Genomic DNA, 13775 nt, shown 5'->3' on the forward strand with positions numbered 1-13775 from the left:
AGACATTAAAATGAAGACCAACACAAGTGACAACAAAGGTCACTACATAATACTGAAGGGATTGGTACAACAAGAGGATATACCCTGGGTAAACATATATGTACCCAATATAGGAGCACCTAAATATATAAAAAACTTCTAGAGGGCTTTAATGGAGAGGTTGACAACAATACAGCCACAGTAGGGGATTTTCACACCCCACTGACTTCACTGGAAAGATCTTCCAGACAAAAACTTAGCAAGGAAACAGAGACTCTAAAGAACACACAGGATCAGATGGATCTAATAGATATTTATAGAATATTTCTCCCCAACGCAGCAGAATATGCAATCTTCTCAAGTGCACATGTATCATTCACAAAGATAGACCACATGTTAGGACACAAAACAAGTCTCTACAAGTTCAAGAAGATTGAAATCATCACAAGCATCTTCACAAATCACAGTAGAATGAAATTAGAAATCAATTACAATAAAAACACCCAACAACATACAAACACATGAAGGCTAAATAGCATGTTATTAAACAATGAATAGGTTAGCAACAAGATCAAGAAAGATATAAAAAACTTCCTGGAAACAAATGAAAATGAACACACAGCAACCCAAAATCTCTGGGACAAAACAAAAGCAGTCTTGAGAGGGAAGTTCATAGCACAACAGGCATACCTCAAAAAACAAGAAAAATCAGCAATAAATTATTTAACCCTACAACTTAAAGAACTAGAAAGAGAACAACAGGAAAAGCCCAGAGTCACGAGAAGGAAGGAAATAATAAAGATTAGAGCATAAATAAATAACATAGAAAAAAAAAATCAATGAAACCATCAGCTGGTTCTTTGAAAGGATAAACAAAATTGATGAACAGTTAGACGGACTCATCAAGAAACGAAGAAAGAGGACCCAAATAAAAAAAAATCAGAAATGAAAGTAGAGAAGCAACCATAGACACCACAGAAATACAAAGGATTGTAAGAAAATCCTATGAACAACTACATGCCAACAAGCTGGACAATGTGGATGAAATAGACAAATACCTAGAAAAATACAATCTCCCAAAACTGAATAAGGAAGAATCAAAAAACCTGAATAGGCCAATAACAACTGATGAAATGGAAGCAGTAATAAAAACAAACAAACACTCCCACCAAAAAAAGCCCAGGTCCAGACAGTTTCACAGGGAAGTTTTTCCAAACATTCAAAGAAGAACTAACACCTATACTCCTCAAGGTATTTCAGAAAATCCAAGAGGAAGGAACACTTTCAAACTCTTTTTACGAGGCCAGCGTTATCCTAATTCCAAAACCAGATAAAAACACTAAAAAGAAAGAGAATTACAGGGCAATATCCCTGATGAACATAGATGCTAAAATCCTCAACAAAATATTAGCAAATCATATCCAGAAATTTATTAAAAAGATCGTACACCATGATCAAGTGGGATTTCTTCCAGGAATGCAAGGCTGGTACAATATTCATAAATCAATAAATGTGATACATCACATAAACAAATTGAAAGACAAGTCACATGATCATATCAATAGTCTTAAAAAAAAGCATTCAACAAAATCCAACACCCATTTTTGATAAAAACTATCAGCAAAGTGGGAATAGAGGGAGCATATCTCAACATAATAAAAGCCTTATATGACAAACCTACAGCCAACATCATACTCAATGGGCAAAAACAGAAATCATTTCCCCTAAGAACAGGAACAAGACAGGGATGCCCACTATTACCACTCCTGTTCAACACAGTACTGGAAGTGCTAGCCATAGTGATCAGACAAGAAGAAGAAATAAAAGGCATCCAAATTGGAACAGAAGAAGTAAAATTGTCATTATTCCCAGATGACATGATATTGTGCATAGAAAACCCCAAATACTCCATCAAAACTACTAGACTTAATAAATGAATTCGGCAATGTAGCAGGATACAAAATTAATATCCAGAAATCTACAGCTTTTTTAAATACACCAACCAGAGGCCCAGTGCACGAAATTTGTGCACTCGGGGCAGGGGGGTCCCTCAGCCCGGACTGCACCTTTACGCAGTCCGGGAGCATTCAGGGGATGTCTGACTGATGGCTATCAGTCAGACATCCTTAGCGCTGTCTCAGAGGCGGGAGAGGCTCCCACCACTGCTGCTGTGCTAGCCAGCCATGAGCCCAGCTTCTGTCTGAGCGGTGCTCCCCCTGTGGGAGTACACTGACCATCAGGGGACAGCTCCTGCATTGAGCATCTGGCCCCTGGTGGTCAGTGTGTGTCATAGTGACCGGTCATTCTGCTGTTCGGTCAATTTGCATATTAGCCTTTTATTGTATAGGATAATGTCTTATTATGGGCAAGGCCTTTAATACAATTTTTTTTAGGTAGTTAAAGTAAGGGGCAGAATATTCACTTGAGCCTGAAGCTAAAATTCCCCTTAGCTCAAAAATCTACATACCACTGAGACACATCTTGGTGAGACTCATTCTGAACCCCACACTGTTCTATTATGTGTATAAGTATTGGGAACCATCTATCTCTTTAGTGAAAGGAACCTTTTGTTATGTTACAATGACTAATTTTATCTCATGAGTTGTGTTTTGGCTTCAAGCCTGTATTCAGTATTCATGCAGCAACTTCAGCTCTTCTGTTCAATATTTACCTGGCATATCTTTTATTTTCTTTTCTCTAAATATTTCTAAATTTTTATGTATTAGATAGGAATAGCCCATGGACACAGACAATAGTCTGGCAAAGGCCTGGAAGAGGCGGGTGCAGGGTGGAGGAGATCAATGGGGAAAAAAAAACTAAAACAAAGGGACATCTATAATACTTTCAACAATAAAGTGCCCATCAATGGATGAGTGAATTAAAAACCTGTGGTAAATCTATACAATGGAATAGTACGCTACTATAAAAAAGAAGGAACTCTTACCATTTTCAACAGCATGGAATTACCTGGAGAAGATTGTGCTGAAATAAGCCAGTCGAAGAAAGATAAATATCACATGATCTCACTCATTTGTGGAATATAATGAACAAAATAAATTGATGAACAAAAATAGAGCCAGAAGAAAAAAAATTCGAATATAATAGAAGTAATCCTGTTATTTGCAGATTTTTAATATTTCCTACAACTTTTGTACTATGTTAGTACAGTTTTGGTAATATCATTATACTAAAATTCTTCTTTCTTGAAATATTAATGTTTATTACATGTAATATTATTATAATTAAGATAATTTTTCTTTAATAATTGGTGCTTATTGCATGTAACATTATTATATTTAAAATAGCTTTTCTTGATATATTATAAAAAATAAAGAAAAAAGCCCCAGCCGTTGTTGCTCAGTGGTTGAGCATTGACCTATGAACCAGGAGGTCATGGTTTAATTCCTGGTCAGGGCTCATGCCCAGGTTGGGGTAGATTACAGTGTAGGATATGTGGGAGGCAGCCAATCAATGATTCTCTCTCATCATTGATGTTTGATGTTTCTATCTCTCTTTCCCTCTCCTTTCCTCTCTGAAATCCATAAAAATATATTTAAAAAGAAAAGAAAACTACAGGATGATATTCCTCATGAATATGTTAAGGATGTAAAAATCCTTAACTAAATATGAGCAAATATAATTTAGTAATATATAAAAAGAATTATACAGCATGACCAAGTGATGCTTATGTAGGGATGTAGGGTTCAATATTCAAGAATCAATCAATATAATAGGATAAAGAAGAAAAATCACATGCTTTATTAGTTGATGCAGAAAGAAGTATTTGATAAAATTCAACACTCATCATGACAGAAACTCTCAAAAAAATTAGTAATAGAAAAGACTTCCTAATCTTGATAATAAGCATCTACAAAAAACCTTTGGTAATATCATACATATTAGAGAAAGATTGAATGTTTTCTCTTAAGATTAGAAAAAAGATAGGAATATCTGTCCCTACCACTGTAATCCAGCAATAGCACTGGAAACTCTAGAAAATGCCATAAGCTAGAAAAAGAAATAAATGGCATACAGATTGGAAAGGAAGAACTAAAACCATTTTATTTACAGATGCCACGATTATCTATATAGAAAATCCCCAGGAATCTATAAAAATTTCCTAGAACTAAAAAGCAAATTCAGTAAGATAACAGGATAGAACTTCAATGTACAAAAATCTACTGAATTTCTATAAGCTAACAGAAGCTGAAATGAAAAATACACTGCAATTTATAATCACTTATAATGAAACACATAGATACCTAAATATAAAGGCTGATATATATATATATATATATATATATATATATATATATATATATATGAATGAATCTAACAAAACCTGTACAGGACTTGCATGCTGAAAACCACACAATACTGATGAAAGAATCAAATATCAAAAAAGGAGAGAGGCCCTAACTGGTTTGGCTCAGTGGGTAGAGCGTCGGCCTGCGGACTCAAGGGTCCCAGGTTCGATTCCAGTCAAGGGCATGTACCTTGGTTGCGGGCACATCCCCAGTAGGAGGTATGCAGGAGGCAGCTGATCGATGTTTCTCTCTCATCGATGTTTCTAACTCTCTATCTCTCCCTTCCTCTCTGTAAAAAATCAATAAAATATATTTTAAAAAAAGGAGAGAGACATATTGTGATCAAGGATGACTCAACATAGTAAAGAAGTCAATTCTCCCCAAGTTGATATATAGGTTTAATGTAATTCCTATAAAAACCCCAGCAAGATTCTTGTAACTATAGACAAGATTATTTTTAAATTTATATGAAAAGGCAAAGAATAGAATAGCTAAACAACTGTGAAAAAGAACTGTGAAAATAAAGTGGGAGGAATCATAGTCATGATTGAAAGACTGTAATACATCTGTAGTAATCAAGACTGTGTGGAGGATAGACACATAGATCAATGAAACAGAATTAAGAACCCAGAAACAGCCAACAAGTTCAAGCAACCTATTTCTCACAAGTGTGCCAAAGCAATGCATGTGATAAGATGACACAGAATTATATACACAGATGGTGCCTGGCTATGATATTGTATTATTGTCACGTAAGTTGAGGAAAACTGAATGAAGAGCACACAAGACCTCTCTGTACCATCTTTGCAATGTCCTGTGAACCTAAATTATTACAAAATAAAAAGTTTGCGTGTTTTTATTAAATGGTGAAAAATTGTCCCATAGCACTGCAAGCAAAATTTGCATTTTTCTACCTTTTTTCTTTTATCACCATCATGACAGTCTTGCTTTCTCAATTTTGGACCCACAGGGTCAAATTTCTCTAATTTCCCAGCTATAAAATAGAAGTACTTAAATTCATTTAGCTCAGAGTATCTCAACAGGGGTCCAGTGACATTTGAGAAAGAGCAATTTGTTGTGTAGAACTCCTTGCACAACTGGTTTCAGCCACCTCCAATCCATCAGTGTACCCAGTGGTTCACAGGTACCCAAAATTTCCCTGGGAGAACTTATTTCCTGAGTTGAGAACCAATGACTTTCATAATAGGAGAATGTTGGGAAATTTGAATTTTTTATCAGGAGAGTCCTACATTCTAATAAATATAAGTCCCATAGACACAATATTTGTAACAGAAATATCAATTCAAAATCTAATGTCAAATTAGCTAAATTTATAGATTTTTTTATTATAGTCTACTTATTTAGGAGCATGATGACAGTCACGGATATTATATAAGCTGATTACCACTAAATACTATCTATCCATATGAAATGTTTATAAAAGTTAAGAGATAATTTTATTCTTTGCACCATACTTTTTGACTTTGTATTCAGCCAGAAAAACTACAGAGAAAGAGAAATGACTTCTTCAACTCAATGGGATATTAATTTGAAGCTCAATTATGATCACTTATCTGACAACCCACTTTACTACTATATTCGGTTATATCAGACAATCACCTAATATTATAGATGTTCAGAGTAACTGGACATTCACATAAGTCTTGAAATTTGGGAACCTGAAGAAACATGAAGGACTATAATAGAAATAAAGCCAAAAGCTCTGAATTTGTAGAGAACACCTGAAATCAAAGGGAGTAACTTAGATTGGTTTATAAATGAGTGAACTATATGGTGCTCACTTCATTAAAAGTGAAGACAATCTAGTTTATGTTGGAAAGTGCAGTCCTGTTAAGAAAGGAAGCCATCAGAAAAAGAAAATATGGATATTCTCTTCTCAAGGGAAACATGAACTAAATAATCTACCCAAACATACTGGCAAATCTACACAAATAAAAGACAAACATGCAAATTGACTGTACCTTCGCTATGCCTTAAGCCACGCCCACCAGCCAATCAGAGCAACTATATGCAAATTAACCAAACCAAGATGGCAGCCGGCAGCCACAGAACTGGAGCAAGCAGGAGGCTTGGTTGCCCCAATGATGGAGGAAGCCAAGCTTCCAGGCCAGCTGCTGCCTCCTCTCAAGGCAACAAAGTTTCAATTATAGAAGGTAAATAAACCCCAGATACCTGCTTCCAGTCGCCATGGCCAGGGAGCTGGAGCGAATAAAAAAAAAAAAAAGGAAAGGCTGGGAGCTTCGGTCGCCAGGGGGCTTGGTCAGTCTGAAAACAGCCATCAACCCCTCACCCAGGCTGGCCAGGCACCCCATGGGGACCCCCACCCTGAAGGGGGTGTGGGCAGCCTGAAAATGGCCCTCAGCCCTTCACCCAGGCTGGACAGGCTCCCCAGCGGGACCCCCACCTGAAGGGGGTGTGACCAGCTGCAAACAGCCATCAGCCCCTCACCCAGGCTGGCCAGGCACCCCAGCGGGGACCCCCATCCTGAAGGGGGTGTGACCAGCCTGCAAACACCCATCAGCCCCTCACCCAGGCTGGCCAGGCACCCCAGCGGGACCGCCACCCTGATCCAGGACACCCTTCAGGACAAACCAGTTGGCCCCCACCTGTGCACCAGGCCTCTATTCTATATAATAAAAGGGTAATATGCAAATTGACCCTAACAGCAGAAGGACTGGGAATGACTGGTTCCCTATGACACCCCCCTGACCACCAGGGGGCAGACGCTCAATGCAGGAGCTGCCCCCTGGTGGTCAGTGCGTTCCCATAGGGGGAGGTCTGCTCAGCCACAAGCCAGGCTGATGGCTGCCAGCACAGCGGTGGTGGTGGGAGCCTCTCCTGCCTCCTCAGCAGCACTAAGGATGTCTGACTGCAGCTTAGGTTTGCTCCCTGCTGGCAAGTGGACATCCCCCGAGGGGTCCCAGACTGCAAGAGGGCATAGGCCGGGCTGAGGGAACCCCCCCGCCCCGAGTGCACAAATTTTTGTGCACCGGGCCTCTAGTCTATATAATAAAAGCCCAGCAACCGAACAGCTGAATGACCAGAATGACCAGTCAACCTGTTGCTATGATGCACACTGATCACTAGGGGCAGATGCTCCACACAGGAGCTGCCCCCTGGTAGTCAGTATGCTACTTGCAGAGCTGACCCTGGAGGCTGGGAGGTGGATTCGTGGCTGCCATGGGACTGAGGCCTACTCCGCCGCCTCTCAGTGCTATTGTCCCTGGGCCCGGCCCCAACTGGATCTTTTGGAGAGGTGAGTGTTTCAGCTCCATGGAAGATGCTGGACCAGGGAGCAGCTGCTCAGAGGGTAGGTCCACAGCAGCTCGGCAAACCAGGATGAATGGCGCTCCCACAGCAGGCCAATCCCCACAGGCCACACTCCCCACCAGTGTATGAATCCCATGCACCGAGCCTCTAGTGTCATTATGTTATTGACGAGTTCTGGATTTGAATGTTCTTTTGTGCCAAATCACTCAGAAACAAATGTTCATTGGTGGGTCAATTTCTACCAAGTCAATTGCTCAGAAGAAATGCTCAGTAGCATGAAATACTATTCATAAAGCTCTGTTCTTAACTGTTTTCTCTTACTCAAATTGACATAATATTACCAATTGCTACTAATCATTGAATCCAATAAACATTACAGTCACATCTATAGTAGATTCCAATAAACTCTGATTTTTTCTAAGCTCCAATAACAAAAGAAATTATATTTTTATTGTTAACATTGTCATCACCAATGAATTTAGTTATAAATTTAGTTATAAAAGTTGTGTGCACCCCTCCTTTACCCTGGTGGCTCATACTTGTAATGAAAACATTAAACTAAAACTACAGCATGCCTGCAGCCCACAAAGGTGAGAGAAGTGTTGCACAAAGCTACCAAATCTGATGGTTAGCCTGAATTACTCTACATTTTAAAGTTCACTGCAGAAGGAAACACTAAGGAAGCTTGCTGTGCAAATGTCACTCAAAAGTAGATTTTAAAAACTAGGAATGTATTGTAGATTGGGGAATTTTAGTGTCAATTAAGTCGAAGTAACAAAATGCACAAATGGTTTTATTATATACTTTTATACTTGAATATCTTGCTTATTATGATTTGATTTGAGAAAATGAACTTTGTAACACAACCAGAGTTTTATTTACATGTTATATATTTCCCTTCTTTGTGGAGAAACTTACTTCAGGAAAGGAATAATTGGTTGAGGGGAGAACATATTTTTGGGACCTAATAAAAATAGTATAGTTCCTTAAGGAAACTTTTAAAAAAGATAGTGTCTTATGGTTGAGCCCACAATGGTTCCAGATGGTCAATACCATAAACAAACACCCCCCTCTTTTTTTTTGTGACCCTGAAGTCACAAATTATCTCTAAGATATAAGAGTCATTCCTTTTTCTGAAGAGTCAGGTTGCTGTTTAGCATTCATCTTATTTATCTAGGCCAAACCTCAACAATGACAAAAGAAACTGATTAGCCCAAAACTTAGCAAAGGAAATAAATATATATTGCTTTCAGAAACTCCTTCCTACTTATAAACAACAGGGCTATTCTGAGATTTAAATGATCACAGATAGCTGTACTGACTAATGTTGCTGGGCAGCACCATCATGGACTATTTCCCGAGCCTTGAAATGTAAAGAGAGAAAGAGAAAAAAGAAAGAAGGAAGGAAGGAAGGAAGGAAGGAAGGAAGGAAGGAAGGAAGGAAGGAAGGAAGGAAGGAAGGAAGGAAGGAAGGAAGGGAGGGAGGGAGGAAGGGAGGAAGAAAGCTTAAAACCTTTAATGTTTTTACTAAAATTTAAAAGAATTTATCATTTCAATTTGTAATTGGAAAAAAAAGAGTCTTTTCCATGATGGTAATGAAGTGGCCTTGAACCTGCATAGAAAATAATACACAAAATAATGTAATATGCTAAATAAAGTAATAAGGTTAATTTCTGTCCTGCTGTCACTAAATTCATACTAACAGTCTTTCCAACTTGACATCAATTAATGATTTTCATTCCAGACTCTTGTCACAGTGTTCACCACCCTTTTTCTCTAATTAAGATGGATGATGCATGATGAAGATAAAACATACAAGACTTCTGTTCCTGTAACATTTCTATTCATGAGATTTTTGCTTTTATAATAAACTAGAGGCCTGATGCATGAAATTCATGCAGGAATAGGCCTTCCTCACCCTGGCTGCCGGTACTGGCTTCTCTCTGGCACCCAGGACCTGGGTTTCCCTCACAGCCCTTGGCTTAGTCTGGAAGGACGTCTAGTCTAATTAGCATATTACTCTTTTATTATTATAGATGGTTTTATCACTAATTGCAATGGAGTAAGATGAGAATAACTATTTTATGACTATGAAGTAAAATCTTTTTATGTCCAAAAAAGGAATGATCAACTCCTAAGGATGGAAAATCAATTGCATACTTAAATTACTCCATTATACCCCAAGTATTTCAATCTCTAAAACTTAAGAAGCTTCAATACATAAAACTATCAATGTTACATTTTTTCAAAAGACTCAAAAAAAGAGAAATTGACCTTAAATGATTTTAATTTTTAAAAATGCTGTTAATGTCTACAGAAGATAAAATGTACTAATATTAGTGTACTAAAAATTTTAAAGATAAATTTCAGATTGCTACATATTAGATATTTGTTAATCAATCACCTTCAGAACGATGTTGAAGATCGTACAATCAACTCTTTTAGAAAACATTTTACCCAAACTTATTGTACTGCCACCCAGAAACAATCAGAAAGTTCCTGTTGTTTTTTCCAACAGTATTTCCTGTGTGTAAAAATCAGTATTATAAAAATTCATTAAATAAAACCTAAATTCACAGCAGAATGAAATTTATGCTACAAGACAATTGGAAGAAACAGTTCAATATAAAGTAGTTTTTAGTCAACTAATTAAATACTCTATTTGCTCCTCAAAACACTTCTGCAAATGACAGAAATACTGTGGCTCAACCAATCAAAGCTTTAGCTTACCCTGTTAGGGAAATCTAAACAACGCCATCCACCAATATGTAAGCTGCCAACTTGGTGTCTATGCTGAATTCCCAAATGAGGGACAATATTTCACTGAATTTCTTACTTTAAAAATATGTACAATATGCCATTTCAGTAGCAATAACAGTAAAAACCATCAATAGAAAAAAAGTCATAATTTTAAGTGAGGTTTTTATTATATTTGTAATATTGGAGTAAAAGCTCATTGAAAAGACTTACATAGTATTCAAAATGGGTCCTAAAATTTTTTTCTCAAGTAGGAACAACTGTTTTAAAGACACATTTCCAATTCAAGGGATGAACACACATTGAAATCAATAGTGGTACCTGTTAAAGAGAAAACCACAGGCCCCAAATGGAGGCCCTATCATGCTAAAGCCCATAACACCGAACCTAGACTTGATTCACCTTGATACCAACTGCGGTTTCGAACCTTCTCTGGAAATGTAGTCTCAATTAGTGAGTCTGAATTTTCTGGTCAACACCAATGAGGTAATCTGTCCTGTGGGCCTCTCCATCTCCCCCAAAGGAAGCTGAGACCATCTGCCTGAGAAGACCCCCACCTTCTTTAGGGAAGGTGACCTTGCCTGAAACAATCCTTTCTTTTCTTTCGCTAATGGCTTTCTTGTCCAGCCTAGTTTCCTACAAAAACCTTCTATTTTTCATGGTTCCTCAGAGTACCTGTTTACTTGCTAGACGAGATGCTGTCTGATTCATGAATTGTTCAATAGGGCTAATTAGATCTTCAAATTTCTATGACTGAAGTTTTGCTCTTTAACCTATCTTATAGGTATGAGGAAAAGTTGTTTCATCCCTTAATGCTAAAATGTGGTGATACCAGATAAAATAATTAAAATTTTTAAAGAAATAGAAGAAAAGCATTCATAGAGATACTACTAACCACTAATACAACCAAAATGTTTAAAGAATATAAGCATTTAAAAGATTGCCCACTCTCCAGGACCCTTGTGTGGGGTGAAGGATAGGGAGGAACTGGCAGTGGGTACAGAATTTTTCCATTTTTCGAAATGCATAAGTTCTTGGGAGCTAAACCTAGATCCAAATAACCATTTCTATAAAGCACTTATTATTATTAACTTTAGCCCCACCAATCTCTTCCCTTCCCCAAACTCTACAGTCACCTATTTTCACAATTGATTATATTGTCTTATATCAATTTGTTAATGTTAAAATCTTTTCCTTTTCTTAACAAAGGTAAGAGATTCCTGAGAAAGGGAACATTATAAAAATAAACATTTTATATTATACTAGAGGCCAAGTGCACAAAATTGGTGCACTGGCAGGGTCCCTAGCAGCTGGCTGCAGCCGGCTGGGGCCTCCCTCCCTTCCCCTGGCTGCCTGCCGCCACCAGGGCCTCCCTCCCTTCCCCTGGCCAGCCGTGCCCCCTGGTCGAACTCCCGGAAGAACTCCTGGTCGAGGGGACAATTTGCATGCTACTCTTTTATTATATAGGATTCTGTATTTAATATGTGGTGAAACAACAAAAACTTCCCTTTTACACTTACTAATAAAATACTAGAATAATATTTAATTAACCAAAATACAGGCATGTGCACACACACACACACACGCACACACACACACACACACACACACTCATGGACACTCATTTGCTCACATTATGTTTGGGCTTTCACAAGCATCAAAGCACCTAGTTTTTTCCAACTCAGAGATGGTACAATTCCAAATACACCTAAATCAGCTCTCATGAAAAATAAGGCTGAATTGGCTCAAGCAAATAAGTAAATTCTTAAAAATTTTTGTTACTCTTCATGATAAACATATACATTCGTGTGTGTGTGTGTGTGTGTGTGTGTGTGTGTATAAAATGCTTGATGAAACTAATCCCATTTAGATTTGCTTCTTCTGATTCAAGAGGTCAGAGGAAATATGAAAAACTCTGCTATAGAAAAATATATTTTTCTATAAAAAGGTTAATTTTTAAAAGTCAAGCTATTTCAATGACAATGTGTGACCTAAATGCAAAGGTTACCTGAATTACATAGATTCTGATTCTGATGTCAGAATTCTGGGAACTTGAACACTAAATTTGAAGCCAACTGAGTAAACACTCTTTATTTCTTCCAGATGCAAGCATGTAATGCCTTACTACTTCCTGTGCAAAATGGCTTAACTAAAACCAATAAAATCAATTTTAATGCCCTAAAAAAAGTGTAAGTTTTTCTTTCATTTGAACCTTTTTTTGCATTGTATTCATCCCATAACCATCAGTATTTGGATTCATGCAGAAAAAATAAAAATCAATTGAATGTAAATTCTTTACAATTATTATTATTTTTTTAAAAAAAAAAATTATAGATTTTAGAAAGAGGAAGGGAGAGAGAGAGAGACCTGGGTATGTGCCCTGACTGGGAATCAAACCGGCCACCTTTTGGTATACGGGACAACGCTCTAACCAACTAAGCCACACCAGCCAGGGCCAAATTCTTTATACTTAAAAAAAAAATAAGAAAGAGTAGAAAGAAAAGAAGAACCTCTATCTAATGAGGTTTAATCAAATAACTGATGTCTACCTCTCCTGTTCCTGCTTCATTCGTATTCTCTCCTCTTCTGAAGTAAGGGAGTCCTGTATTTTTATTTTACTCATTTTCTCAATCTTGTCATCTTTTCGATGTTTGCCAAACCTGTTGACAACAAAAAATTCTAACTTGTCAATATATCCAAAACAAGTTCTTCTTTTGTGATAAAGACATATGTACCCAACAAATGTGAGCTCCCTAAAAATCAGGGCCAAACTGTCTCCTGTGGTTCGCTAGTTTTGCCCAGTATTAACATATTTAACTTGATTATTTTATTCCTTTTTCATTAAAACTTCCCAGGGAAAACCATTTTGGAAAATGGCCTCAATACCCATTTTTCTTTTGCAAAACAAAAACAACAACACAATAACAGAACCCTTAAGTTCATCCTTATTAAACAAATAATTAATAAATGTGTAGAACTGAGTGCCCAATACTTCAGATAATGGAGGATAAAAGTCTGCATTGGAGTGGGTTTCTCTTAGGACAAGAGAATGATAATGCACAATCATCTGTTTAATAACCTCTCCATAACAAAAGTTCTTTATTTTCATAATCAGGTTTATTGGAAACATTCATCATGGTTTAAAAACTGACGAACCAGACCATGTTTGCAAAGTTTAAAGTACAAAGGATAATTTACAGTGCTATAATACTTTTAGCTTACAAAACTGAAAGCTTTAAGGCATTCTCTTCAAATTCTTTTCCTAAATCTGATGGAAAGCAATTGCTGATGGTGGACTCTTTAACTTGGAAATCTATATCTGATAAAAAAACAACACACATGCATGATTCAAAACAGTCCAAACGAACTTCCACAGATAGACATTGAGCTTGAGGCTCTCTAAGAAAACACTAAGAGACATAAGACTTGGAATCAGTTCTT

At 37.3% G+C, this 13775-nt stretch overlaps 1 protein-coding gene across 23 annotated transcripts in view; it reads right to left on the reverse strand.

The window, feature by feature from the left end:
• The window catches only part of PARD3 (par-3 family cell polarity regulator), a 724129-nt gene that overhangs the window by 200546 nt on the left and 509808 nt on the right, over positions 1 to 13775 (reverse strand). For 18 of the 23 annotated variants that reach the window (XR_002828697.1, XM_023752233.1, XM_023752234.1 and 15 more), the window contains one exon: positions 12884 to 12994. The exons of the other annotated variants lie outside the window; for them this stretch is intronic. Coding sequence is in view for 17 of the 18 variants with exons in the window: in XM_023752233.1 (XP_023608001.1) it covers positions 12884 to 12994 (111 nt within the window). In the remaining variant the exon portion in view is untranslated. The remainder of the gene's footprint in view (positions 1 to 12883; positions 12995 to 13775) is intronic. 23 annotated transcript variants of the gene reach the window in all.

This window comes from Myotis lucifugus, unplaced genomic scaffold, assembly GCF_000147115.1.
Source record: "Myotis lucifugus unplaced genomic scaffold, Myoluc2.0 scaffold_29, whole genome shotgun sequence".
Classification (NCBI taxonomy): Eukaryota; Metazoa; Chordata; class Mammalia; order Chiroptera; family Vespertilionidae; genus Myotis; species Myotis lucifugus.